This window comes from Pseudopipra pipra, chromosome 16 (assembly GCF_036250125.1).
Source record: "Pseudopipra pipra isolate bDixPip1 chromosome 16, bDixPip1.hap1, whole genome shotgun sequence".
Classification (NCBI taxonomy): Eukaryota; Metazoa; Chordata; class Aves; order Passeriformes; family Pipridae; genus Pseudopipra; species Pseudopipra pipra.
This window is the reverse complement of record NC_087564.1, coordinates 8486958-8513803: the sequence shown is the minus strand read 5'-3', so window position 1 is coordinate 8513803 and position 26846 is coordinate 8486958. Positions and strand designations below refer to the sequence as shown.

Here is a 26846-nt window from a genome sequence, read left to right as displayed (position 1 = left end):
GCCTGAAGTCACATTTGAGCAGAGAAATGAGTATTCTCTTGATTACTTGCCCTCTGTAAAAAGAAGCTAGTTTAATTCTGAGATAAAGATGATTCTTCCTTCAAGGAGTTTTTATATATATAGTCTTAATGGTTTCAGTATCTCTACAAATACCCATGTAACAGGGATCAGTAACTCATTAAATGTTACAGTCAGGGAGAAGGTGTTCGTCTGCTGCCCCGGGAAAAATCTGAGGTTCAGAGCTTGCTTCCAGACAACATTGCAGAGGAAGATAAAGAGAAAATCTATGGGATTCTTGGGCAGGCAGTGTGTCGTCCAGCTGGGATTCAAGTGAGTGTAAATTTGCTTGCTTACAAAATGTTCAGCTTCAGTGTAAACCTTATTTTTCTTTATTTTTGTGATTCATGTGAACTCTTCTAAGTGTCTAAAAGTTAAAATTCAGACAGTACAAGAAAGTATCTGTTAAGTAAGTGGTAACACATCTGTTGCATGAACTATGGTAATGTGATCAACTAATGCAGTTCCATGAGTTGCATAGACAAAAACTGGATTAGGAACTAACACTGCTTGTAGAAATTGTTGGATGACTTAATCAAATCTGTTTTCTCTTTATTTGCATTTAGGATGAAGACATGACTCTACAAATCACTGAAAATGAGGACAATGAGGAAGATGATATGGTGGATGTGATATGGCGTCAGTTATTAACAAGTTGTCCCTGGCTTTCAGATCTAGATGAAAACGCAACAGAAGGATTAATTAAAGTGTGGAGGAAAGTTGTAGACAGAATCTTCAGTCTCTATAAGCTCTCCTGCAGTGCATATTTTACTTTCCTCAAGCTCAATGCTGGTCAGGTTAGTGTTCATGCTGATGAGAAAATCCAGTTACAAACTTTTCTAAATGATGGTATGAGCTATATACTTAACTTAGAGAATATTTCTTTGTTTCAAGGTTCCACTTGATGAAGAAGATCCCAGGCTGCACTTAAGAAACACCTCTGAGCAAAGCACTGATGATGTTATTGTAATGGCAACCCTAAGACTGTTACGGTTGCTTGTGAAACATGCTGGGGAACTTAGACAGTATCTAGAGCATGGGCTAGAAACTACACCTACTGCTCCTTGGAGAGGTAAATAGATGGTATCTAGTTGTTAACATTTATTTTTATGCATTTTCTCTAAATGCAGAAAGCTGTTTGTTGCACTTTGATAAAATTTTTATGTAAGCATCATAGAAAGAGAGCCTATCTTTTACTAAATAATGTAGTAAAGATATTCAGGTCTGCCATACATTCTGATGTTAGAGTAGTTAAGTAGTGCAGATTCTGATCCCCTCCTTTCCCCATCTGAAGACCTGGGAAGGAAAAAGGAGATGTAGTTTATGAACTATTACATTGTATTACCACCTTAAACAAATGGGGTGGAGTTTTTTTTCTAGCTACAGTTGAGAAAGATGTGTGACTAAAGCCAGATGTCTCAAAAGTAGTAGTTTGTTACTACGCTGCTGGTTCTGGTTGTTCAGGGACTTTCCCTCAAAAGGTTATGGACTTAGTGTGGAAGGCAGCAGAAGAGGAGGCCAGCTATTGTAAAATTGCACTTTCTTTTGGACTCTTTTGTAAATTTGTACTTTATTTTTTTCTCACAATTCAGAAAAAGGCATGCTTTTAAAACTGAAATAAAATTCTGCCTCATTTGCCAGCACACTCTTTTCCTCCTCATGCAGGTATTATACCCCAGCTTTTCTCCCGCCTGAATCACCCAGAAGTGTATGTTCGTCAAAGTATTTGCAACTTACTGTGTCGAGTGGCTCAAGATTCTCCTCATCTCATACTCTATCCTGCAATAGTGGGAACCATTTCACTTAGCAGTGAATCCCAGACTTCAGGTATGGAGATAAAAATAAGCATTTGAATAAACTTGAGCTAATACGTTTTTATTTACTGGATAAAATGATACTGAGCATTTGTTTGTTTTTTTTTTCCTCAGTAACTAGTACTTTGTATCTTAAGAATATTTTTATTATAGAACCTCACTGATACCTTTTATCCAATTTACTAGTGTGACAAATAAGACTTTCAATTTTGCATATTTTTCATATACTTTGCCAGTACTTCATGTGTCATATGGGGACCTGATGCTAAATGAAGTATGGAGTGATATATCTTAGTTTAGGTAATACTTTAACATCTGTTTTTAATTTAGGTAACAAGCTGCCTTCTGCCATCCCTACTTTGCTTGGTAATATTCAAGGAGAAGAACTGTTGGGTGGGGAATGTGATGGAGGGAGCACCCCAGCTTCCCAAGAAAGTAGTAAAGACGATACAAAAGCTGGATTAAATGAAGATCAAGCAATGATGCAAGATTGCTACAGCAAAATTGTGGAGAAACTCTCTGCTGCAAATCCAACGATGGTATTGCAGGTGAATAATCCAAATGAACACTATTTGGGCACTTGAACGACAAAGTATGGAATTTGTTCATCTTGGGGGTTGGGCTACTGAAAGTTTGGTGTTTCTTTGCTTTAGGCTGTCATCTTTTTTCAACTTGTTCATCTACAAAAATAAGTCTGAATACTAGCTCTTTTAAAAGAAGCGAATCTTGTTTTATACAGGTTCAGATGCTGGTGGCTGAGCTGCGCAGAGTTACAGTTCTTTGGGATGAGCTTTGGTTGGGAGTTTTACTGCAGCAGCACATGTATGTCCTCAGACGGATTCAGCAACTGGAAGATGAAGTCAAGAGGGTCCAAAACAACAACACTCTCCGGAAGTATGTCTTTGTCAGTAATTCAGATGACAACATGACAACTGTTTGCTCTTGGGAAGCATACAGTCCAACCAACCAGCAGTGGTATTGCTCCTGAGTTCATACTATCCCAGCTGCTGCTTTGTAAGCTTGCAGCCTTATTTCAAAACATTTTGATGTTACAGCTTGTACTCTACTCAAATGAGAAACAGCAACAGTCTACCTGTAAATCCATGTTGGGATTTCTTTAGTAATAATGTGTTAAACCTAATGCACATTAAGTTGGGGATTATGAGATCCTGTAGTTCTTGATTTCCAAGTCAGATGAAATGAGGACAAGCATGTTGAAGGGTATAATCTATTTAGAGGTTACTGTAAATACAGATGTTTGGAGTAAACAGAATGTTTTATTCTGCTTTTAGTTTTCAGTGTTGAGCAAGTCTTTTTTTCTCCCTCGCCTGGATTCTCCTGTGAATGGATTAGTGGAAGAAGTGATCCATTCACTGGGCAACCTGGCTAAGGTTAAGAATGCCTCTTGAACCCTTTTGTCAGGTCTAACATGAAGTGGGAGAACAAAATGATCTAAATCTCTCTTCCCCTTCTTTGTAGTGTGGTACATCCTCAAGAAGTAGTAGTAAAGAGCTCTTTTCTTAAAGGCAATCAGTTGTTTAGAGTGGTTTCTGCTCAGAGCTTCTCATCAGCGTTTCCAATGATGAAGAACTCAGATCAAATGTTTCATTAAAAAAAAAAAGGGGAAAAAAAGAAAAGAAAAAAAAGTGTGGTTCAGAGGAGCACTGCATTCAATGTGGAATGAAATACTCTTCCTTTTAATATGATCATCCTTGAAGACCTCATTTTAGAGATGTAATGATTTTTGTGAATTCTTCAATATCTCATTTGTCGTTATTTTAATGCTCTGATGATGAGGTAACTTGGTTTTATGGCATTAAGAAGAAATTTTGGTGTGTTTGTTATAACAGAGAGGAGAAAATCGCAATCATGCGTGAGAAGCACACAGCTCTGATGAAGCCCATCGTGTTTGCTTTGGAACACGTGCGCAGCATCACTGCAGCTCCTGCAGAAACTCCTCATGAGAAGTGGTTTCAGGATAACTATGGAGATGCAATCGAAAATGCACTAGAGAAACTTAAGAATCCTTTGAATCCTGCTAAACCTGGAAGCAGCTGGCTCCCATTTAAAGAGGTATTATATGCACAGATGACGAGCACAATGTAGAGACTTTCTGCTCTTGCTGCACCTTTTGCTTGACCCTCTCCTTCTCCTGTTCTCTTGCCATCTCAGAATTGCAGCCTGAAACTTTGTCTTCTCAACATAGGCACTAAAGCACAGTAATTTTTGCTTCTAGGAAGTCCTGTTGACTGTCTGTTATTGCATTTCTATCCAGTGAAATAATTTTGTTTTTCAAATCTTTCATCTTCTGCTGTCTGGGATTCTGCTAGTTCTGGGAGCAGAGGGCTTTTTTTTTTTAATACCATTTTTCTGAAAGTATGCCATTTGAGTTTAGGGGATTTAAATTTTAACAAGTTAATTCTCTGGTTATCTAAGCATATTCCTCCAGCTACGCAGCAACTTTCAAATGATCAACTCTTCCCAGGGTACTTTGTCAATTATGTGATCTTGTCTTAGTTTTTTGTGGGTCTGAAGAGAAACAAAATATTCACTCAGCTATGCAGAGCCAGGCTGGTGGTTTTTAAAAGTCTTGCTAGACTTTTCCCTGTACTTCCCCTTCTGCTTTGCAGAACAAACAACATGCAGATACATCAACAGGAGGTTGCTGAATGCTGCTGTCTTTAACCACAGCTCAAATATTTGTAAAGCAGAAGCAAACCTCTGGAGGAGCATGATTTGTTGTGACTTTGGTGCTTATCACTACACAGGGTATATTTGCTGTATAAAGGATGTTTTTTAGTTTTTGTAATCTTCATCCTAAACTGTATCTGGATCAATAGGGTGGAAAGGGTGGAAGGGAATTTAAGAAAAATCTCTCTGCTTTCTGGAAATGACCACCATTAAGTCTGGTTTGGTGGTGTTTTTGTTTTTTAATGCTGTTGAGGTGAACCTCTACCTAAAAGAATAAACTTTCTTTGGAATAGGTTATGCTAAGTTTGCAGCAAAGAGCACAGAAACGGGCCAGTTACCTCTTACGACTTGAAGAAATCAGTCCTTGGTTGGCTGCCATGATGAACACTGAAATAGCACTTCCTGGAGAAGTATCTACCAGGGACACAGTCACAATTCACAGTGTGGGCAGCACCATCACAATCCTACCTACCAAAACGAAACCTAAAAAGCTGCTTTTCCTGGGTTCAGATGGGAAGAACTATCCCTACCTGTTCAAAGGTAAGTAATTGCATTTTTCTCATACAAGGCACTGTCTCTTGTTATAAATTAGACTGTCTCAAAGGCAGGAAGATTGCACGGTGCGACGTGTTTCAAATCTCTTCTTTATAAGGCCTTCATCAGAAGCGGTGTCCTGCTTGCATGTTGACTGGATTAGCTGGATGCAATTTTTCAGAAGCTTAAGGTAGCACCTAAAAGAGAACTTTAGAGACTTCTTGCCTTCCCTGAAAGGGAAAGATCTGTTTGTTATGTTAGTAACTGTTGTGTGTACCTCTGACAGAGTGGGCTGGCATAACCTGGTGATTCTAGTAGGTAAATGCCATGTAAATATTTAGATTTAGGCTTAACAACTCATGCTTAATCTACATAATTTATAAAGATATTCATAGCTGAAATAAAGTAGCTTAAAAAATGCTGAATTTTGGGCTCTAGGAGAAGATTTTTTTTTTTATTTTTTTTTCCTCTGGAAGAAACTAAATTTTAAACAAATTTGTTGCAGGCTTGGAAGACTTGCATCTAGATGAAAGAATCATGCAGTTCTTGTCAATCGTGAACACCATGTTTGCTACTATTAACCGCCAAGAGACACCAAGGTTCCATGCAAGGCACTACTCTGTGACACCTCTGGGAACAAGGTCAGGCCTGATCCAGTGGGTGGATGGAGCTACACCTTTGTTTGGTCTCTACAAGCGCTGGCAACAGCGTGAAGCTGCTTTGCAAGCACAAAAGGTAGCTACTGTGTTTTTCTGATAAGTAGATCAAGTCAGAAGGGGAACATCTATTTTGATTGCTTTGCAGTTCTAAATCGCATAGTCTTAAAAGGATTGTGTTTTGTTCATCATAATGCAGAATGGTTCTGTGTGTTTGTATCTCTTGAGATTTCACCAGAAGTCAATGAAATTGACTTTATGTGTAATTGTCTTTATATATAATTACAGTGTGTAACATGAATATGCTGTTCTGGCATAGTAATTCAAAGAGAATTGTTCTCTACAAATAGAATTATCCTGGGTTAAAATTATTTTAGTTCCATATCTTGTTTTCTCCTCCTCATTTCATTTTAAATACAGAATTTACAGTTATATTTTTGGGATTTACTCTGGTAAGAGTAGAGTTAGGCCAGAACAATGTGTTTTGATTTTACAAAGACTTTAACTATTGAATTTTGAAAGAATTCTCTTGAGCTGTAAAAATCATCCTCAGTAGAGACGTTGATTTCATATTTCATTCTCGCCAAAACTGAATTTGGGATACTTTTGTGTGATAATGAGTTGCAATACATAAATTACTCTTTTTACCTCTTCTAGGCTCAGGACTCTTACCAGAGTCCTCAGAATCCTGGAATAGTGCCTAGACCCAGTGAACTTTACTACAGTAAAATCGGACCTGCTTTAAAGGCAGTCGGGCTTAGTCTTGACGTGTCACGTCGTGACTGGCCCTTGAATGTCATGAGGGCTGTTCTGGAAGAACTGATGGAAGCAACTCCCCCAAATCTCCTTGCTAAGGAGCTCTGGTCATCATGTACCACACCAGATGAATGGTGGAGAGTTACACAGGTGAGTTATGACAACTGTATTTTACCTTTGAGAGGCTGTGATTTTAATGGGATGAGGGGCAACAAATGACCAAGATGTGTGCAAGCAGTGATACTTGTGAGTTTGGAGAGCTAGCACTGCTAATGTTGGATGTAACAGGAAATGTTGACAGTTGTACCATCTGGAATTAAAAAGTGGGTATAGACCTAATTAACTCTACATTATTGTACTAGAATTATCAGCCTAAGACATGAAAACTCTTGTAAGATATCATCAAACAACAAATAGAAAACTGCTTGGAATAAGTTGGGTTTGATTTGTCTTACACTTACACTTAAAATACTGTTTTAAGATGGTAGTCAGTCCAATGTGTTGGCAGAGGATTCCCACAAATAATTTTTTCCTGAAACTCTCTTTAAAGTCGTATGCAAGATCCACTGCAGTTATGTCCATGGTTGGCTACATCATTGGTCTTGGAGACAGACATCTGGATAATGTTCTTATAGATATGACTACAGGAGAAGTTGTCCACATAGATTATAATGTTTGCTTTGAAAAAGGTAATTTAAAAAATGCTCTATGTTATTCAAATAAAAGGTTTCCCTTCTTGCTCATTAAAAGAAACAACTTAAATTTTTATCTTAAAGGGAAGAGCCTTCGGGTTCCAGAGAAGGTTCCATTCCGGATGACGCACAATATTGAAACAGCACTCGGAGTTACAGGAGTAGAAGGGGTTTTCAGGCTTTCTTGTGAACAGGTACGTTAGGAAACTTGAAAACTAAGGGCTAACACTTGCCAAATACTGTGTTAAAACTTTTCTATTAAACATTCTGCTGCTGGTTTATAAAGCCTTCACCTTTTCTGCTGTGATTTTTATTGGACTTATTTTAGATATATCCTATGATAGGTATTTAAGAAACATGAGAATGTCAGATAGTTGCATGTCACACATTCGAGCAGTGGTACAGCTATGATTTAGGGGGAAAGGGCAAACTTCTAGCTCTAGAAGAAATTTTATATTTTTCCTGGATCTTTTCTTTGTGATGTTTTGCTTACCCTCTTTGAGACTCATCCTTTATAACAAGATATATTTTTAAAAAGAAAAATGCTCTGAGCAAGGGAGAGTTTTCTTCTTCAAGTGTCTGTAGCTGATGTATAGAGTTTGTGTGGAAGGTTAGAATGCAGTCTTGAATTTTGGTGACGTTCCTACAGGCTTAGCTGCATTTGTACATACTGTGGTGTTCTTCCTGCCTCTGTAGTGGTTAAGGATATGTTACAGATTTCTGTACCTACTCAAGTACAGTATTTTACATCTAAATTTCCACTGTTCTATGAGGACAATTGCAGAATCAGAATGAGTGTTTAAAATGTGACGCAGGTCCTTCATATCATGCGCCGTGGGAGAGAGACTTTGCTCACGTTGCTTGAAGCTTTTGTTTATGATCCACTGGTTGACTGGACAGCTGGAGGTGAAGCAGGATTTGCTGGAGCTGTCTATGGTGGTGGTGGCCAGCAGGCTGAAAACAAACAGAGCAAAAGGGAAATGGAAAGAGATATTACACGCAGTCTCTTCTCTTCGAGGGTGGCGGAGATAAAGGTGCATTTACTACATTAATTTTCTACTTTAAAACTAAACTAGGCCTGTGCTTTAATTTCATTTATTTGCATTTGGGGGATGGTGGGAGATATGGTCATTTATTAGAAATATTATTGATCTAAACTGAGTTTCTATTAAGGGAAGTGCTTATATTAAACTTGCAAGTATTTAATTTTCAATTTCTGCATGCTTAATTGTAAAACATGTTTTGATGTTTTGGCTGCATCTGGGCTAGGGGAATAAAAATAGAGGTTTAGAGAGCAGTCTAAATAAAGAACGTCTGTGAAGATTTAGCACTTGTAGCACTGGAAGCAGTCCTAGATGAACAGTATTCACAGAAGGATTAAGTGCTGCCATATCTTACTTTCTCTTACCTGCTTGATTTAAGTGCAGTTCTGTAATATCTGTGTTTTGTTTACAGGTTAACTGGTTTAAGAATAGGGATGAAATGCTTGCTGTGCTGCCAAAATTGGACAGTAGCTTAGAAGAGTATCTGAACCTGCAAGAGCAGTTGACAGATGTAGAAAAGTTGCAAGGAAAACTACTGGAAGAGATAGAATTTCTGGAAGGTGCAGAAGGAGTGGATCATCCCTCCCACACGCTTCAGCACAGGTACAGAGGAGCCAGGAATTCTGGCAGGAGTCTCACAGTTCAATACAGTTGGTGTTTTAGTAACATACTTATGGGTTACATGTTAGAAATGTATGAGAGAGGTGAATAGCTGGGTAAAAGCTGTTCTGTACAAGGAGTGACCTGCTTATTGTAAGAAGAATACTGAAACCATTTTCCTTCTGAATAATCACATGTATGTCCTGCACCTGATACTCCATCAATGTAACCTGTGCTAGTCCAAGCTGACCCTCATGGCAAGAGAAAGAATGTGCTGAATGTGCTGAATGTGGTGTTCTGTCAGAATAATCCACATAAGGCAGGTACTGCAATAGCAGAAACATCTTTTCATCTAAGTTATTTTTGAAGGCTATTTGAAATTGATGAAGGATTCCAGAATTGCATGAATATGCACATGCATTAATTATATTGTAGGGAAACAGTTATTAATGTAACGTTACTTTTATGTAATTAGTGAGAATATATTCATTTTCTGGTCAACCCAGTAGTTGTATTGTTTGATATGGTTATGTTTTCTGTAGCATTAAGTACTTTTTTTCTTGTAGTAGTTACTTGATTCTGTGGCTTCAATAATTTCAGGTATTCTGAGCACACACAGTTGCAGTCTCAACAAAGAGCTGTCCAGGAAGCAATCCAAGTGAAGCTGAATGAGTTTGAGCAGTGGATAACACATTACCAAACTGCTTTCAGTAACTTAGAGGCAACCCAACTTGCAAGTCTCCTTCAAGAAATTAGCACACAAATGGATCTAGGTATAAAACCGTATTTGTGAGCGTGTTTTTAATGGTTTGAAAACAACTAGAGTTCAATATCAAGGAGGCATTATGAGTATCCTCTAACTTAAAGGCAAGGACCTGTATGTAATAAATGAAAAGAAAGGGGCTTCTTCAGAGGGTGATTTAGAGTACTTCAAGGTTTCTGTGCCAAGCTGCCTGAAGGAACTTGTCTGTCTGTGCTGGTCTTCACTCTGGGCATGAGATGATTCTCTCACCTTGTGCTCAAAATTCTCAGTATGAATTCTTCATGCTTCCTTTATCACAAGTAAAAGAATATTTTTGAAAAGGTGTTAGAGCTCAGCATTTGTATGCTATAAAACGTGTGTGCTTGAGAGATGCATCTAAATTTTTAACCATCTTTTTTAAAAGGTCCTCCAAGTTATGTCCCAGCAACAGCATTTCTGCAAAATGCAGGCCAGGCACATCTGATCAGTCAGTGTGAACAACTGGAAGGAGAAGTTGGTGCTCTTCTCCAGCAGAGAAGATCCGTGTTACGTGGGTGTCTGGAACAATTGCACAACTATGCAACAGTTGCTCTGCAGTATCCAAAAGCTGTGTTTCAGAAGCACCGAATAGAGCAGTGGAAAACCTGGATGGAAGAACTCATTTGTAACATGACAATAGAGCGTTGTCAGGATATCTTTAGGAAGTAAGTCAACAGAATAGTGCATTGTTCAAAAAAATTTTCAAGCTATTATCCTAATTTTCTAATTAAAATAAATACTTTTGCAAGGAGAGTATTTGTCTTACACAGAGTATTTTTCCCATCTGCAGAGAAGAATGCAGTTAGCTAGTACTCGAGAAAAGAAAATTTTGTCCTTTTGCTTTGCAGGTATGAAATGCAGTATGCTCCTCAACCCCCTCCGAGCATGTGCCAGTTCATAACTGCCACAGAAATGACCCTGCAGCGCTATGCAGCTGATATCAACAACAGGCTGATCCGGCAGGTGGAGCGTCTGAAGCAGGAGGCAGTCACTGTGCCTGTTTGTGAAGAGCAGCTCAAAGAAATCGAACGGTGCATAAAAGTTTTCCTTCACGAAAACGGAGAGGAGGGCTCGCTGAGCTTGGCCAGTGTTATCATCTCCGCTCTGTGTGCGCTGACAAGGTGAGTTCCGTCTTGTGAAACTTGGTGAGCTTGTGTGAGACAAGGAATATTCAAGTGATGTAATTATGTGAAGAATGCAACAGCAGGCACGTTGTCTAAGTGTCGTGATTCATCTAGGCGAAATCTGATGATGGAAGGTGCAGCATCGAGTGCTGGAGAGCAGCTGGTTGATTTGACTTCAAGAGACGGAGCCTGGTTCTTGGAGGAGCTTTGCAGCATGAGTGGGAACGTTACGTGCCTTGTGCAGTTGCTGAAGCAGTGTCATCTTGTACCTCAGGACTTGGACATTCCAAACCCCATGGAAGCATCAGAAGCTGTTCACTTGGCAAATGGAGTCTATATCTCACTTCAGGTGATACTTTTATGTTATCTTTTCCCCCAACATTCAAGACTTCAGCTAAGCCATTTTTAATAGATTCTTCCTTTAAGTGCTAAATGTTTGTTTATGATGCTGATGATTTTTTTTTCTTAAATCTTAGTCTTGATTGCTTTATTTGGCTGAGCTGAACAGGCATTTGCTTCTGCTGTTTACATTTTTATTTGTTTGAAAGAAACTGTTTTGATCTATACATGATATATTGTAAAAACTGCTGTCAAGTAAGTAACCACGAGGAAGCAGTTAGTATCAGATTTATAGACACACTAGCTTCATGTCTGTTTTCATTCTTTTGCTCTGTTGCTGGCAGTCCAGAACAATTCCCAAACTGTTCAAATTGTGTTTTTTCTGTTTTCTGCTCCTGTTAAACCTACTATAACCCTGAGATTAGCTCAGTTGATTAGAGCATGGTGCTAATAACACCAGGGTTGCAGGTTTGATCCCTGTATGGGCCATTCACTTAAGAGTTGGACTTGGTGATCCTTGTGGGTCCCTTCCAACTCAGAATATTCTGTGATTATTTTCTCCTGAAACAAGTAGTTTCAAACAAATTCTGAGAACCTGTTGTACAGCCCCCTATCTCCAAGATTGGGAAGGAGAAAAAGGCATTTTTAATTTTGTGGTTTAGAAATGTTTGCATGTTAATGAAACAAACAAAAAAACTCATCAACGGCAGCTTGAGTAAAATATCTGCTGAAGATTGATGTGACTTATAAACTGTGGCTGATGTAAATAGCTTTTTAAGGCTTTTGGTTCCACTGTGTTGTATTTGAAAAGTATTCTCCTGGCTGACCAGCATCATGTTATATTTTAGATAATGCCTGCTGCAGGGTAGTGTAATACTAAAATGACAAAAATGTTGCATATGATATTTCCTGAGGGAGGAAAATTTCTTATGTTTTCATATTTATTCCCCAACAGGAATTGAACTCAAACTTCCGACAAATCATTTTTCCTGAAGCACTCAGGTGCTTAATGAAAGGAGAGTATACTTTAGAAAGTATGCTCCATGAATTGGATAATCTTATAGAGCAAACAACTGATGGAGTCCCTTTGCAAACACTGGTTGAATCTCTTCAAGCCTACTTACGAAATGCTGCTATGGGTCTAGAGGAAGAAACACATACTCATTACATTGATGTTGCAAGGTAAATCCCCCCTTTTTTTTTTTTTAGTTCATGTGTGAGAGAATGAAGACTGCAGAACATTAGTTTGTGTAAATTTATTGTTTGATATATATAGGCTTTTTTTCCCAAGAATACCATTAAGCAAAGTGCAGTGTCTGAAGTGCACTGTTTTCCTCTGAGTTTGTGTGTTTATCCACATGGATACACAGAAACAGGGGAGCTATGGCAATTTACACTTACATCTTCTTAAAGCTGAGTTATGGTAGTCACCTTGTTCCAAAATATGTTGCTGTGATTTTATATTTAAGGTTAAAGGATGCTAAAAATAGGAGCTGGTTCATTAGTTTGTGGGAGGAACCTATGGAAGGGAGAGCTTGTAACCATGGCACTCCTCGTCAGGAGGTTTGATGAGCAGCTTTTGCATAATGAGTCAGTGACTTGATTAAAAAACCAAAATGCAAGCAAACACATCCCCAGACAAACAAAAAGACTTGTGCATCTTGTAATGTGGGACAGTGCCTTTCTGGGGAAGTGCTTGGTACACAACTGAGCCAATTCCAAAGCTTCCTTTGAGCCAGTTGTGGTGGCTCCATCAGCAGTACAGCCAAGGCTGTACCCACTGAAAACAATTTACCTTGTTTCTCGTAGATTAGTTTTCTTCCTGGTTTACTAATTGGCAAGCCTGCTCAGCCTGTTAGTTGAGGGTCAAAAGTGACATGAGGGAAGGAGGGGATGAGACCACCCTTCAGGAGCACCCAGCTGTTAAACTGTCTCAGCCATACCCTGAGACCTCACCCTCCACCGTTTTACCCCACACTCTTGTCAGTTATATATGTGCATGTTATAAAACCAGTGCTTGGTTTTCAAGGAAGGAAAGGTGATATGTGCCTCTCTAGCTATTCATAACTTTAACATGCTCATAGGAAATACAGTCTGTATCTCCCACCTGTATTTTAAGGCTATTATAAAATATATAGCTATATTATTTATAGCTTTGTAGCTGGTCCTCTAATACGATCTTGTCTTACATGGTATCCTTAGCTGTTCTCGACACCAGCATTGGGATTCATGTGGAAACAGGGCAGGGAGGGTGGGAAAAGCCTGCAAAAATTTCACCTTGTGCAGGTGCATCTTAATTCCAATCTGTTCTATCTGTGGGATCAATCAGCTTAAAAAAATCCTGTTTACTGGGGACTAAGCAAAACCATGTAAACTTCCTTTTTTTTTTTTTTCTTTTAAGAGTACTTCATGCTCAGTATGGTGAACTGATTCAGCCGAGAAATGGTTCAGTTGATGAAACTCCCAAAATGTCAGCTGGTCAGATGCTTTTGGTAGCTTTTGATGGAATGTTTGCTCAAGTGGAAACTGCATTTGGTTTATTGATTGAAAAGGTATGGATCTGTTCTTTTTAGAGTACTCTTCGAGTCAAAAATAGGAAGCTTTTGTAAAAGCAAACCTAATTTATTTCCTTTATATTGCTCAGCTAAACAAGATGGAGATACCTCTTGCTTGGCGTAAGATTGACATAATTAGGGAAGCCCGCAGCACTCAAGTGAACTTCTTTGATGATGACAATAATCGGCAAGTTCTAGAGGAAATTTTCTTTCTGAAGAGACTGCAAACAATTAAAGAATTTTTCAGGCTCTGTGGTACCTTTTCTAAAACACTGTCAGGTAAATAAATGTTACCAAATATTCAATATGGCTTTATCCACTTCTCATCCTGTTCAGAAGAACATAAAATGGGCACTTTTACTGTAACTTAACCCTTCATATATGTCAAGGATGCAGAAATTCAAAATAAATTCCTGTGATCTGTGTTTATAAGTCGAGTAATATTTTTCTAGGTGCTTCAAATATTTTTTTATAACAAAAATACTATTTCTTTCCTTTAAAAGGAATCAGTTCACTTGAAGACCAGAATGCAGTAAATGGACCTGTTCAAATTGTCAATGTGAAAGCCCTTTACAGGAACTCTTGTTTTAGTGAAGATCAAATGGCCAAACCAATTAAGGCTTTTACAGCAGACTTTGTGAGGCAGCTTTTAATTGGCCTCCCAAATCAAGCTTTGGGACTGACTTTGTGCAGCTTCATCAGCGCTTTGGGTGTCGATATCATTGCTCAGGTAGAGGCTAAAGACTTTGGAGCAGAAAGCAAAGTTTCTGTGGATGACCTGTGCAAGAAAGCTGTGGAGCACAATATCCAGATTGGGAAGTTCTCCCAGTTGGTGATGAACAGGGCGACAGTTCTGGCGAGTTCCTACGACACCGCGTGGAAGAAGCACGACCTGGTGCGCAGACTTGAGACCAGTATTTCTTCTTGCAAGACCAGTCTGCAGAGAGTGCAGCTGCACATTGCCATGTTCCAGGTAAGGTCACAGCCCAGGGCTGTTTGTTTCTGAATTGTGTCTGTGGAAAGTGAGCGTGGGTTAGGGTGTCTGAGCTCAACAAAACCTTATATTTTGTTGCATAAGTTCTAGAGTATTTTAATGGCCTCTGTTTTGGTTTTAAATTATGCTGTAAAGATACACAGAAAAAAAGTGTTAGAGCTACCTCCTTTTGAAGACTAGCTGCTTCATAAGAAGCAAATCTGGCAATGTATAAATTATTTTTGAGTCAATATGTGTAATTTTTTTTTTCAATAGCCATTAAGTCATTTCTTAGAAAATAGGTCATTCACTGGCTTTCTTACTAGCAATGCTGTCCCATTCTCCCTCTGTTTTCCAAACAGATTATGACTTTAAGGGAGAAGACTGCTTAAAACAGCATGCATTGCTGAATGTCATCTTGTATCTTTCCTTCAAAGTTTTAATGCATTAGCTGTGTCCTTGCTCCACTGTTTGCCTCATCAAAAAATATAAATAGCATTAGCAATCCTGAAAAATGCTCTTCTGAGGCCTTAGATAAATGCCATTGTGTACCTTGAACTGTACACTGGGTATCCAGTTGTATTGTAGTGTGAGTGATCTTGTTTTTATAGTGATTTGTAGGTTAAGGGACAAGGCTTTCTCCATTGGCAGTTAATAAACCATTCCATAGACTGGTGAACAAAGTTGTATTGATTTTAATTCATCACAAATGAATTGTTTCTGAATATTGATGGCTTTTCCTTCAGATCAAAAAAATGTGTGTAAATCACTTTTAGTAAGTTAGTGACTGTTTAATGGTACGAACATCCAAGCCAGCAGAACATAATTTACAACTACTTGTATAATTTAACGCTCTCTAATGACTTAGGTACCAGCCATGCTGGTATCATCTGACATGCAGCCCTTTTAAATGCCCTTACTCATAAAATGTAGCAGAGCACTAGAATTGCTGCTTATGAAGCAAAGTATTTTGTGCTGATGAGTGTTGCTGTTACCTTCTTAAAGTGGCAGCACGAAGATCTCCTCATCAGTCGCCCACAAGCTATTTCTGTCACTCCTCCACCTCGTTCTGCAATTTTAGCCAGCATGAAAAAGAAACTTCACACGCTCAGTCAGATTGAAGCTTCGATTGCAACAGTACAGGTACGACTGTTTTGGGGAGGTTCGTTCACCAGAATATTGAAATGTGATTCTAACACAAACTTCAGAATCATCTGCCACTTTCAAACTATGTTATCTGTCTTGGTGTTGTGCACAAATGTCGGGGTGTTTAATAGATCTCTTTCATTATGTCTGATATATCTGTCACAGTGTTTGATTTTGCTGTCTCATCGAAAACATTTTCTCTGGAATATCAGTAAATCTCTTTGAGGAAAAATACAAATCTATTAAGGTGCCTTTCTTTCTGAAGGGTGCTCATGGTCCTATGCTTTGTCTGCCTTAGAATTTACTACAATGATAGTAAATAATTTTACTAGCTAAGTGTCAGAAGCTTCCTTTGTAGATCTGGGCAAAATTATTCTGTGTGTTCAGGTTTGTGTACTGTGGCTTGGCTCAGCTTTTTAGCTTTTCTTGATGTCGGTATTATAGAATGTTTAATTGTTTAAAAGAAATAATGCTTAGCTTCCTGAATTTTAATTTCCCTTTTTAGTTATAAAGCTACTATTTGTAATAATTTTTTTAATTATTTGCAAAATAATTGAGGACTCCCATGATAATTCTTAGCCTAAAAATGTGCTTACTTTTGCTTTTTTTTTTTTTTTATGGCAAGTTGAGATCTAGACTGGTTACTTTCCATAACAATCAAACTCAATTGTGATGTGTACTGAAAATAAACCTTTAAACAGCATAAACTAACGTGTACAAATCATGAATATCACAGTATTTCACATATATGGGCATAAAAATGTGTTATATATACTTTTTTTTTTTTAAGCTAGACTTGGAATGATATATATCAGTATGGATTGTATATATGTATATATAAGTGGGGTTTGGATTTCTTTTTCTTCCCCGATGCAGGAGAAACTAGCAGCACTTGAAGCAAGTATTGAGCAGCGTTTAAAATGGGCAGGAGGTGCTAATCCTGCACTGGCACCAGTCCTGCAAGATTTTGATGCCACTATTGCTGAAAGAAGAAACCTTGTACTTAAAGAAAGTCAAAGAGCAAGTCAGGTATTATAGATAAGTACAGTACTACTGATTCTAAGTGTATTCACTCTTCATTTCCTACTTGAGATTTATGTAGAAGATATTTTTCTGCTCTGCCTCTAAAGGCCAAACATAGATAACCAAATACTTCTGGGAATCCCTCTTGAAAAGCAATATGAATAATCTCTGTGAGAATTGCTGCAGGGTTGGATGACCCTGAGATGATACAGCTACTGTAACAGAGCAGTATCTGTGTGTTTAAAATTCTCACTTCTAAGGATGTGAAAAAAAAATGCAGCTTGTATAATAGGCAGTTGAATTGGAATAATTTATCTCGCTCTTGCTTTAATTTTTCAGGTCACTTTCCTTTGCAGTAATATCATTCATTTTGAAAGTTTACGTACTAGAACAGCAGAAGCCTTAAATCTTGATGCTGCATTATTTGAACTTCTCAAACGCTGTCAACAAATGTGCTCCTTTGCATCACAGTTCAACAGCTCAGTGTCTGACCTGGAGCTTCGCCTGCTCCAGAGAGTGGTAAGCAAAGGTCAAAGCAAAACTTAAACATTACAGAATCCCTGTAAGGAGTTCTCAGTTTTGTGTTCCATTCTAAGTCAGTGTTCTGTGTCTCTTCAAATGGGGTGTGGATCACAGGGTTTGTGCTGTCAGCTGATAAACACTTTGCACTGGCATCTACATAGTAATTGAATTTTATCTCTGGATACAGATAAAATGTTTCTGTTATTTTTAGGGCACTGGTCTTGAACATCCTATTGGCAGCTCTGAATGGCTTCACTCAGCTCACAAGCAGTTGACCCAGGAAATATCTACCCAGAGAACAGTACAAACAGAAAGAGAACAGCAAATAGAAACAGTTTGTGAAACAATTCAGAATCTGGTGGATAGTATTAAAACTGTGCTTACGGGTCATAACAGACAACTTGGAGATGTCAAACATCTACTGAAAGCTATGGCAAAGGTATGCCTGAAACATCCTTAAATTTATTCCTCAAACTCATGTCGATACAGTTTAAGAAAGATAACACTTGCAGCTATGTGCTTTTTAAAGTATCTAGAAATAGTGAAATGTGTTCATGCATATGGAGTTCAAGACATAGAGTTAATTTTATCTCTTAAGAATTCATAAAACTTTCTAACATTAGGCTAAGCAGGCTTTGGTTGAATTGAACCTTTTCTCTCTATTGGCAGTTGAAATACTTTGTTTATAAATTCTCTTGGCTTTTAATCAATCAGTAAAACATTTTACCATTTTTAAATTTACCTTCTTGAAATGTAACTACTGAACATAAGTAGTCAGATGACAAACTGAGGGGCTGAAAGGGCTAAGAGATGCTCAACTTTATTCTCAGCCAAAATACAGCAGTTAACCTTTTTGCACATCTTTGTTACAGGATGAAGAAGCAGCTTTGGCAGATGGTGAAGATGTTCCCTATGAGAATAGTGTTAGGCAGTTCTTGGGCGAATATAAATCGTGGCAAGATAATATTCAGACAGTTCTGTTTACATTAGTTCAGGTTATGGGTCAAGTCCGCAGTCAGGAACACATTGAAATGCTGCAGGAAATAACTCCCACCTTGAAAGAACTAAAAACACAGAGCCAAAGGTAAGGAAGTCATCTTGTCTGAAGTGAGAAAAGGCGTTTTGCTTGTCTGCTTTCATGTGGCAGGAACACATCACAAGGCACCTACTTGATGGTTGTCTTAGAAGGCAGAAATCTTTTTGCAAAATTTGACTTAATTTTCTTTTTGAGTTTTCAATAAGTAGTTGCATGAATATTTATCAATTTCATTATGTTTTCTAGTGTCTACAATAATCTGGTGGGTTTTGCATCACCCTTAGTTACGGATACATCAAATGAATGCTCAAGCCCAACTTCTGCTCCTACATATCAGCCAACCTTTGCTGCAGGTAATACTTGAACAAGTGCAAACATGAAACCACCAGGAATTGATATTAGAGAGGGGATCTTAGCTCTTACTAAATTTTGAAATATGGACAACTTCTATAAGATTATAAAACCCCCTAAGATTTAAATAATACATCATACAATACTGAATGACTGCTTGATCATAGCCTTTGAGATCTGGTTTCACCCCACAACACCTAGAACCCATGGAAAGCACTGTCATATGTATCAGCTGAACTGTAGTTTCTGTTAAATTAGTATTAAAATATATGATAACTTTGGAATTAATTTGGAAACCCTACAAAAACATTCATGTCTGCAAAATTTTCATTACAGTTAAAAACATGAACAGCATTTCTCATGAGAAATCCTTTCTATTTAAAGAATTATTCTACTGTCAATATTGGGACTAGATGCAGGTTTATAACTTCTATCAAGAAAAAGGATTGCATTTTATAACTGCCCTACAAATGATAGAGGCTGAGAGCCCATGAAAATTTGCTTAATGTAAACAAATGTTTTGCAGTGGAATAAAACTTCTTGTTTATGAAGTGAAAGAAATTAGAAAATGCTAAGATTGAAAACTGGCACAGAGTTTAAAATGCAAATTTAAAATGCATTTGTTCTGAAGGAGTGATAATTGCATTTGATACACATTTAATTGTGCTTTTTCTTGCCTCTATAAAATATTATTATTTTGAAGACTTTAAGCGCTTTTAAACTTTTCTTTCCAGCTGTACGTAGCAATACAGGGCAGAAAACTCAGCCAGAGGTGATGTCACAGAATGCAAGAAAGCTAATTCAGAAAAACCTTGCAACATCAGCAGATACTCCTCCAAGCACAGTCCCAGGAACTGGCAAAAGTGTTGCTTGTAGTCCCAAAAAGACAGCCAGGGACCCTAAAACAGGAAAAGGTAAATACAGGCCTTAAAAGAAATAAACAGAAAAAGCTAACCAAAAAAATCCCACCACTGACAGCAACAAAAAAACCTAAAATGCCTTGGTGGTTTTCTGTGCAGGAATGTAAAATTGGATTAACTTTATTTTGTGCCTTTAGCTGTGCAGGAAAGGAATTCATACGCAGTTAGCGTGTGGAAGCGGGTCAAAGCCAAGTTAGAGGGCCGAGATGTGGATCCCAACAGGAGAATGTCTGTGGCTGAACAGGTGAGTGGAAAATAATAAAATTCCAATGCTGGTCCTTGCTTTAAATATGTGGTAGTAAGGATGTGTGTGTGTGTGCTGAAGTGTGCCTTCAAGTTCCTTTTGGGGTGTGGGACATATTCCAGTGCAAATCAGGTTTGCTGCTGCCTTGTATTGTTGCATTCATTGTTTTTTTTTCCTGTCATGTGCCTTTGTTTTCTATATGGGAGGTTTATGTAAAGTCATGAATTGGATAGAACTGCCTTTTGTCTTTCAGTAAGCTAACATTTGTTCCACAGCTGTTGATAGGCAAGGAGAACACGAGATCTGTACAGCTGTCCAAGGACAGAACTTGTCTGTGTTTGCTGAGATAACACAGCCACGCTCCTGTCTCTGGGAAGTGGAGTCAGGGGACCCAGTTGTCCATATCAATTTAAGAATGTTGTGGCTATTTTCCAGACAGGGGCTATTATTGAGATTGTATGACCTTTTTTTGCCCCTGCAGTGCAAATTCCTGTTTCTTATGTGGACTGTGCAAAGTTTATGTTTACAGTTACAATAGTTTTTCTTCCACTGAAACACTTGCAGGTGACATTCAACAGTAAATTCTAAGATCACTTAAACACCTTTACAATTTTATCTTATTTTTAATTACTTGTTTGACCTTTTTAATAGGTTGACTTTGTGATTAAGGAAGCAACTAATCTAGATAACTTGGCTCAGCTGTATGAAGGTTGGACTGCCTGGGTATGAGTAGGGAGACAGCAGATCGGTCTGGTTCAGCGAGGTCAGACATCCACCAGAATCAACTCGGCCTCAGGCATCCGTAGCCGCACCACAGTCGGTGGTGATGCATACTGGGGCTTAATCTGAGGAAACCTAGGAAATCTCGGTGCACTGGGAAGTGAATCCTGCAGGATAGCTGCACTCAGGGATACGCTAAACACAATGGTCTGCAACCCCCACGGTCAAGGGTGAAAGCTCACCGCTTGAGCAACACGGTTTGTCTTTCTGCTACGGAAGAACTGCAAACGTGTCTGGGGGTCAGCTGCAGAAAGAAATCAGGATGCTACAAACCGCAGAGTGATTTGGAACTCAATTCCATCTGACCCTGTGAACAATTCAGGAAACACCGAACCCTGTTCAAAGAAAAACAGAAAAATGGGGCCATGAAGAAATCACAGCAAGGGCAGATTTGATGCATTCAGATTCTTGTTACTCTTGTTATGTGGCAGCAGTGCTGGTTGAGTCGACCAGTTAGTACGGGAAAAGGCTACAAAATGTAAACTTCAGAAATGGACTGAAAGCAAAGAGCTGTACATCAGATATACGCTGCATTGGAAGAACTTCTGAGATAGAAGAAAAAGCCTTTGTTCTCTTCTCCCTTTCCTCTTTCCTTTCTCTCCTGCCTTCCAGCCTCTCCTTGCATACACCCCTCTTGGCTTATTCTTGTAGGTTAGGTGTACTTCCAATATACTTTTTATTTCAATCCTTCTACTTCACAGTTTAGTCAAATTAACAACTTGAATTTTGTTTGGTAAACAATTTTTCCAAAAGCACTGAAAATATAGAACATCAATGATTACTTATGAGTTGGATGGTCAAGTGCAAAATGTAATTTTGGTTATTTTAAAGTCATTTTTGTGATTCTATTATGTACAGTTTCTCAAAATTGTCACTGTGCATTTAAAAGTAATGAATTCTACAGGCATTTGATTTAATGTGCACTTCCCTCTGCTTGCACTGTACACTTTTTTGTAATTCAAATTGTCCCTCCAATCTCATTCTACTGTGATTGCTGTAGTTTCTTTCGTACGACGTAGCTAAACCAATGTAATCTTTACCTTTTTAAAAACCAGGATAGAGTATCTAGTAGAGTTTTACATTGTTGATGACAGATAAACAATAAAGTGATGTTCTGATGGAGGTAGAGTGATATGCTTTTTACTTCACTTTCCTAATTCTTTTAGTTTACACTTGTAAATTCTATTGCTTCACGTCACAGGGGTATACGTATAATCCAAGAAATGAAGGACTCTCCAATTTTTTTTCAGCTAGATCTGTAAAGATTTCTGCAAAGTAGTTTTCCTTTGCCATATTACTTCTATAGATGGTTGTTCAGTAATGCATCCGTAGGGAATCTTCCACCAAGTTTTTTTTTAATCAGTTTTCAAAGTGTGATTATGGTCAGAAAAGTCTCTCTAAAAATGGCATCATCTTACTTGGATCGAGGTCCTGCTTGTCTGCTGGTTGTCTAAAAGACTTCTTGCTTCTTTTTTTAAGTGGGACACCTTTAGGAAAAGGCAACTTCCTTTTCTTAGAGCAAATAAACCCCACAGAATTCAATTACAACTACAGAATCATACTGGTGCTGATATCTAAAGCAGAAATGCACACTGGCATTCTCAACCCAGATAAATTTGTGTAGTTATGTATTAAAAAATTCTTTTCTGTAAACTTCATCAGTTCATTATGCACAGTTCCTGCAAAATGGGGGAAGATCCTTTATGCCATTTTAGTCACTTTTCAGAGTAAAAACACACTTTAAATACAGCATTTTTCTGTTAAAATCCAAGTACTAAAGGATTTGAGCCAAGCCCACTACTGGTATCAAATTAATTTAATTGAATGGGTTTGCAGCAGTTCATCTGAGTATGAAGCTTGGCTGGTAATTTTCGGATAACATAATGAATGCCAGGCAAACTTGTGTTCCTTTCAGTATTTGCACTATGCTAACTGCTCTGCCTCCGCAGTAGGTCTTAGAATTCACTTTCTCCTCTGTTGCCAATTTTTCGTGGACATGCACTTTGAAGTGTAAGAGTTTTCAACAGTCACATGGCCTTCCTTGCACTCTGATTGCCTGATTACCTCTAGGGAAGTCACAGGCTTTGCATCTAACAGTACCCGTGCAAATGCATTCCACTGCCGCTGCTTCCTGCCCCTCTGCGCCCGTCGCATCGCAAGGAAAGGTGTTGGAATGTTGCAGTGAAGAACATTCATATGCAGAACAAGACACTTGACACTGTTGGTCCTTTTCATTTTTCTCCAGTTTAAAAATAACCTTACGAACAATCTGTTGGAGAACCATAGAAACAGGAGTGTGTTGTACCTGCTGTTTTGTTTCTTGGAAGCTGGGGGGAAGGGAGGGGTAATGCACTCACCTGTGGCTCATGTATTATACCTCTGCAATCCAGAAATGAAACACTTGTGTGGAGATGGGTTCTTACTGCGTAATTTAATAAAGTTTAAACAAACAAACAAAACAAGAATATGTATTTTTAATTTCCTTTTATGCAAAACTACGTGTGGTTGTGAAAATTACAGGGAAGAATGAAGTGCCTGATACAAACAAATACAAACCAAACCCCAAATTAAGGCAGGATTCTCCAGAGATTTAATTTGCATAGCTAATGTAAAGGAGACAGCTCAGATGTGCAGGAGTTAGTGGGTCTGCTTTTGTGTGCTGGTGCATTTTTCTTGGAAATGTTGACAGTATGGCAGGTTAGTACAGTCTTGGTGACACTGAAAATCCAGATTCTGTGCATGCAGCTTGCATAGTAAGTAAGACTGCATTAGTTACATTCTCTTAAAAGATGTGTCTCTTATAAAGACATAAGGATACTTCATTTATTTTCAGTAAAACTGCTATGTTTACCTTTCTCTGCAGTGAGGCACACCTAGGGTAATGCTGATCTGGAATCACGTCTCTAAATGCATACAAATCAGTTGAAGCTGTAGAAGTCAAACAGTTCAGCTGATGGCAGTTTTTTTGTGTGCCACTCACCTGCAGTAAATGATAACCAAGGGATCATACTATGAAGTAATTTCTCAAAGCCAAATTCCACGTATGCTCGGCAGTTTTGTTACCCCCTCCCAATTATACAGGCTTGTGGTTGAGATGCTCCTAACTCTTTGAAAATCCATTTGCTTGTTTGCCTCTCTTCCTGTTCCCCTTCTGTAAAGCCAGGATGTGAGCACAGCTCTGCCAAACAGGTTGCTGGGATGTGTTAAACTGGAGTCTTTAGTGGTGTTGGTAGGTTAATGGCAGTGTCAGTGTAACTGAAAATGAAACTACAACAGATTTGTACAGTTATTTTTGTACATTGTAGGGACTTCACGGTCTGGTTTTGCTTTGTAACTATTAGTTTTGCCTTCAGGGATTAGTCTATTTAAATAGTAATATTTTGTCTAATTTTTCAAGTATCTGTAAAAGACTCCAGACTCATATAAATTGGACATCAATCAGAGGCAGGGAGCTAGTTTTCCAAGGAAGAGTGAATGAGAGATCTATAAAAGCATTGGTGACATTTTAGTGCTGTCCATAAACAGCTCTGGTAAAATCAAACTGCTTGGGGATATCTGAATGAGAAGCACCATATAAAAGTATTCCTTCAGAAATACGAGAGAGGATTGGAGAAGTTAAAGCTCTTGTTTTTCTGAATGCTGTAGTCTTGAAGGTTAATTTGCTTCAATTATTCATCAGTGTGTTCTGTGCCTGATACATTAGACATGCTGTTTTAGTACACTCAAGTACTTCAAAGGTTTCTTTGCTTTCTTTTTTTCCCTTTCCTTTTTTTTTTTTTTGGCAAGCTTTTCCTAAAATTAGCAGACACCTATATTTTATTACACTTTCTGCATTAAAGAATTGGACTAGGAAAAAAGTTTAAGATGCCACCCATGTTTCTTAACACAGTCTCAAATTACAACATGCACTTTTTCCTTTAGTGGAAAATGGTTGAGTATACATTTTAGTTAGAGAAGTTTATTGGAAATACAGATATTATGTACAACTACTGCATGTACTTAAATGCATAGCTGATTAGAGCAATGTTACCATTCATCAGGCTAATTTTTTATTAATAGCATAATAAATGCATATTAGATATGATGAAAGGGTGGAGGCTGGACATGCAAACTTTGTGTCTCTATTCTAAGTGCACAGAGCAATTACACTGCTCCTCTTAAAGGTACTTTGGAGTTAGCTTGGGCATTTAATGTTCTGTGCATCTGCTGAGAGAATTTCAGTAAAGGAAGACTGATCCCATTGCAGCAAACAAAACAATCAGCTGGCTGTAGCTCAGGTGAGGTATGAGAGGTGGGACTGAGCTACTGCTATTGCCATCCTCTGCCTCGGGCACCAGGGCTCAGATTTTAACAACCGAATTTATAAATATATACATGTATATGTACACACACACATTGTTTCTGATTTTACACGGTGCTTCACAAGGCCTGGCTGCCCAGCAAGGAGGGTGCGAGCAGGTGGCTGGGCCCCACGCTGTCCTCTCTGTGCAGTGTGATGGCCCATCTCTGGTATTTCTGGGTGTGAGGGCACCCAGCAACACTCACCTTTCCCTCTGCCCCTCCAAGTTACGGAGCAACACTTAACATGAGGGAACGGCACCTCCGCAGGCCCTATGGAATGCGAGAAAAGATACCAGGGCAGACTGATCTGGGAGCTGGCATTGGAAAGACTGGCTGGAAGATGATGAATGTGGCGAGTTGAAGATGATGGAAATGCCTGCTTTTTCTATTGGTAAGTGCTTTTTTTTTTTTTTTGTGGTGAGAACCGTATACATGGATGAAGCCGGGGGCTGGCTGATTGTATCAGACACATCTGGTTGTGCCACAGCAGCGCTGCTGCAGGACACTGCAAATACTCCTAAGAACTGCAATGCATCATAAAATCATAGAATACTGAGGGTTGGAATCATTTAGTCCCAGCCTCCCTGCCATGGGCACCTCCCACTAGACCAGATTGCTCAAGGCCTTATCCCACCTGGTTCTGAACATTGCCACGGTTGGGGCACCCACAACCTTATTGAGTAACCTGTTCCAGAGTCTCACCACCCTCACAGTGAAAAATTTCTTTCTATATCTAACCTAAGATTCCCCTCTTTCAGTTTGTACCCATTACTCCTTATCCTATCACTACAGTTCCAGCTTCCCTGTAGGCCCCCTTCAGATACTGGAAGGTTGCTTTGAGGTCACGCTTCTATGTGTCTCCTTACTCTTAAAGACTAATAATATTACTGCTAGTATCACTTAGTTATGAAATTAGTGTTTGAGTTTTGCTGTGGTAAAATTATATTTTGAGAGTGAACTCCATCATTTATAAGTGTAAAATGGTAGACAAAATACTGTTACCTTTTTGCAGCATGTGAATGAATGCATTTTAAAGTTGTTCAGTAAAGAATCTATTCTTTACATATATTCTTGAGTGAGTGGGAAAAGCACTCTGTGAAAGATCAAACCATTCAGGACTGACATGTGTTTGCTTTTACAGTGTCCTCCTTAGCCCTTCTCTTTTTTCTCTCCACCAAGCTGGTGCCAGAGCAGTTTTGGTGCCCGAGATGTTTTCTTTGCTCTCATTTTAGCCTTGCATTGCACCCTGGGCAATGTGATTAAGCTCATTAATGCACGTGCCTAAAGCATTTAGAAAGTTGAGTCAGAAACAGTATTTATATCCCAGTGCCTTTCTCCTGTCTGTTCCCGTGCTTGCCACAGGTTATGAAGGACATAAAACACGTTGGGCTTTGATGTTACTGACAGCGTTGGTGAGGCCACACCTCAAGTGCTGTGTCCAGTTCTGGAAGGACATGGAGGTGCTGGAGCAGGTCCAGAGAAGGGCAATGAGGCTGGGGAAGGGTCTGGAGCACAAGGAGGAGCGGCTGAGGGAGCTGGGAGTGTTCAGCCTGGAGAAGAGGAAGCTCAGGGGGCACCTTATCGCTCTACAACCAGCTGACAGGAGGGTGTAGCCAGGGCCAGTCGGGCTCTGCTCCCAGGCACCCATGACAGGGTGAGAGGACAGAGCCTCAAGCTGCACCAGGGGAGGTTTAGATTGGACTTCAGGACGAATTTCTTCACAGAAGAAATTAGATATTGGAATGGGCTGCACAGGGAGGTGGTGGAGTCACCGTCCCTTGAAGTGTCCAAGGAAAAGCTGGACGGGGCACTCAGTGCCATGGTCTGGTTGACGTGGTGGTGGTGGTGGGTGGTGGTCGGTCAAAGGT

General features: G+C 39.0%; 1 protein-coding gene across 2 annotated transcripts in view; it reads left to right on the top strand.

The window, feature by feature from the left end:
- Positions 1-21759, top strand: part of SMG1 (SMG1 nonsense mediated mRNA decay associated PI3K related kinase) — a 63839-nt gene extending 42080 nt beyond the window's left edge. For both annotated transcript variants that reach the window (XM_064672909.1, XM_064672908.1), the window contains 31 exons: positions 192-330; positions 624-854; positions 952-1129; positions 1723-1884; positions 2202-2419; positions 2611-2765; positions 3722-3944; positions 4856-5102; positions 5602-5831; positions 6410-6658; positions 7059-7197; positions 7285-7394; positions 8016-8234; positions 8656-8846; positions 9444-9616; positions 10010-10289; positions 10473-10745; positions 10863-11097; positions 12043-12269; positions 13489-13639; positions 13732-13921; positions 14146-14615; positions 15621-15758; positions 16638-16790; positions 17124-17303; positions 17518-17745; positions 18179-18390; positions 18589-18695; positions 19428-19607; positions 19751-19857; positions 20509-21759. In XM_064672909.1, the coding sequence (XP_064528979.1) occupies positions 192-330; positions 624-854; positions 952-1129; positions 1723-1884; positions 2202-2419; positions 2611-2765; positions 3722-3944; positions 4856-5102; positions 5602-5831; positions 6410-6658; positions 7059-7197; positions 7285-7394; positions 8016-8234; positions 8656-8846; positions 9444-9616; positions 10010-10289; positions 10473-10745; positions 10863-11097; positions 12043-12269; positions 13489-13639; positions 13732-13921; positions 14146-14615; positions 15621-15758; positions 16638-16790; positions 17124-17303; positions 17518-17745; positions 18179-18390; positions 18589-18695; positions 19428-19607; positions 19751-19857; positions 20509-20586 (6073 nt within the window). In that variant the 3' untranslated portion in view covers positions 20587-21759. The remainder of the gene's footprint in view (positions 1-191; positions 331-623; positions 855-951; positions 1130-1722; positions 1885-2201; positions 2420-2610; positions 2766-3721; positions 3945-4855; positions 5103-5601; positions 5832-6409; positions 6659-7058; positions 7198-7284; positions 7395-8015; positions 8235-8655; positions 8847-9443; positions 9617-10009; positions 10290-10472; positions 10746-10862; positions 11098-12042; positions 12270-13488; positions 13640-13731; positions 13922-14145; positions 14616-15620; positions 15759-16637; positions 16791-17123; positions 17304-17517; positions 17746-18178; positions 18391-18588; positions 18696-19427; positions 19608-19750; positions 19858-20508) is intronic.
- The last annotated feature ends 5087 nt before the right edge of the window (positions 21760-26846 follow it).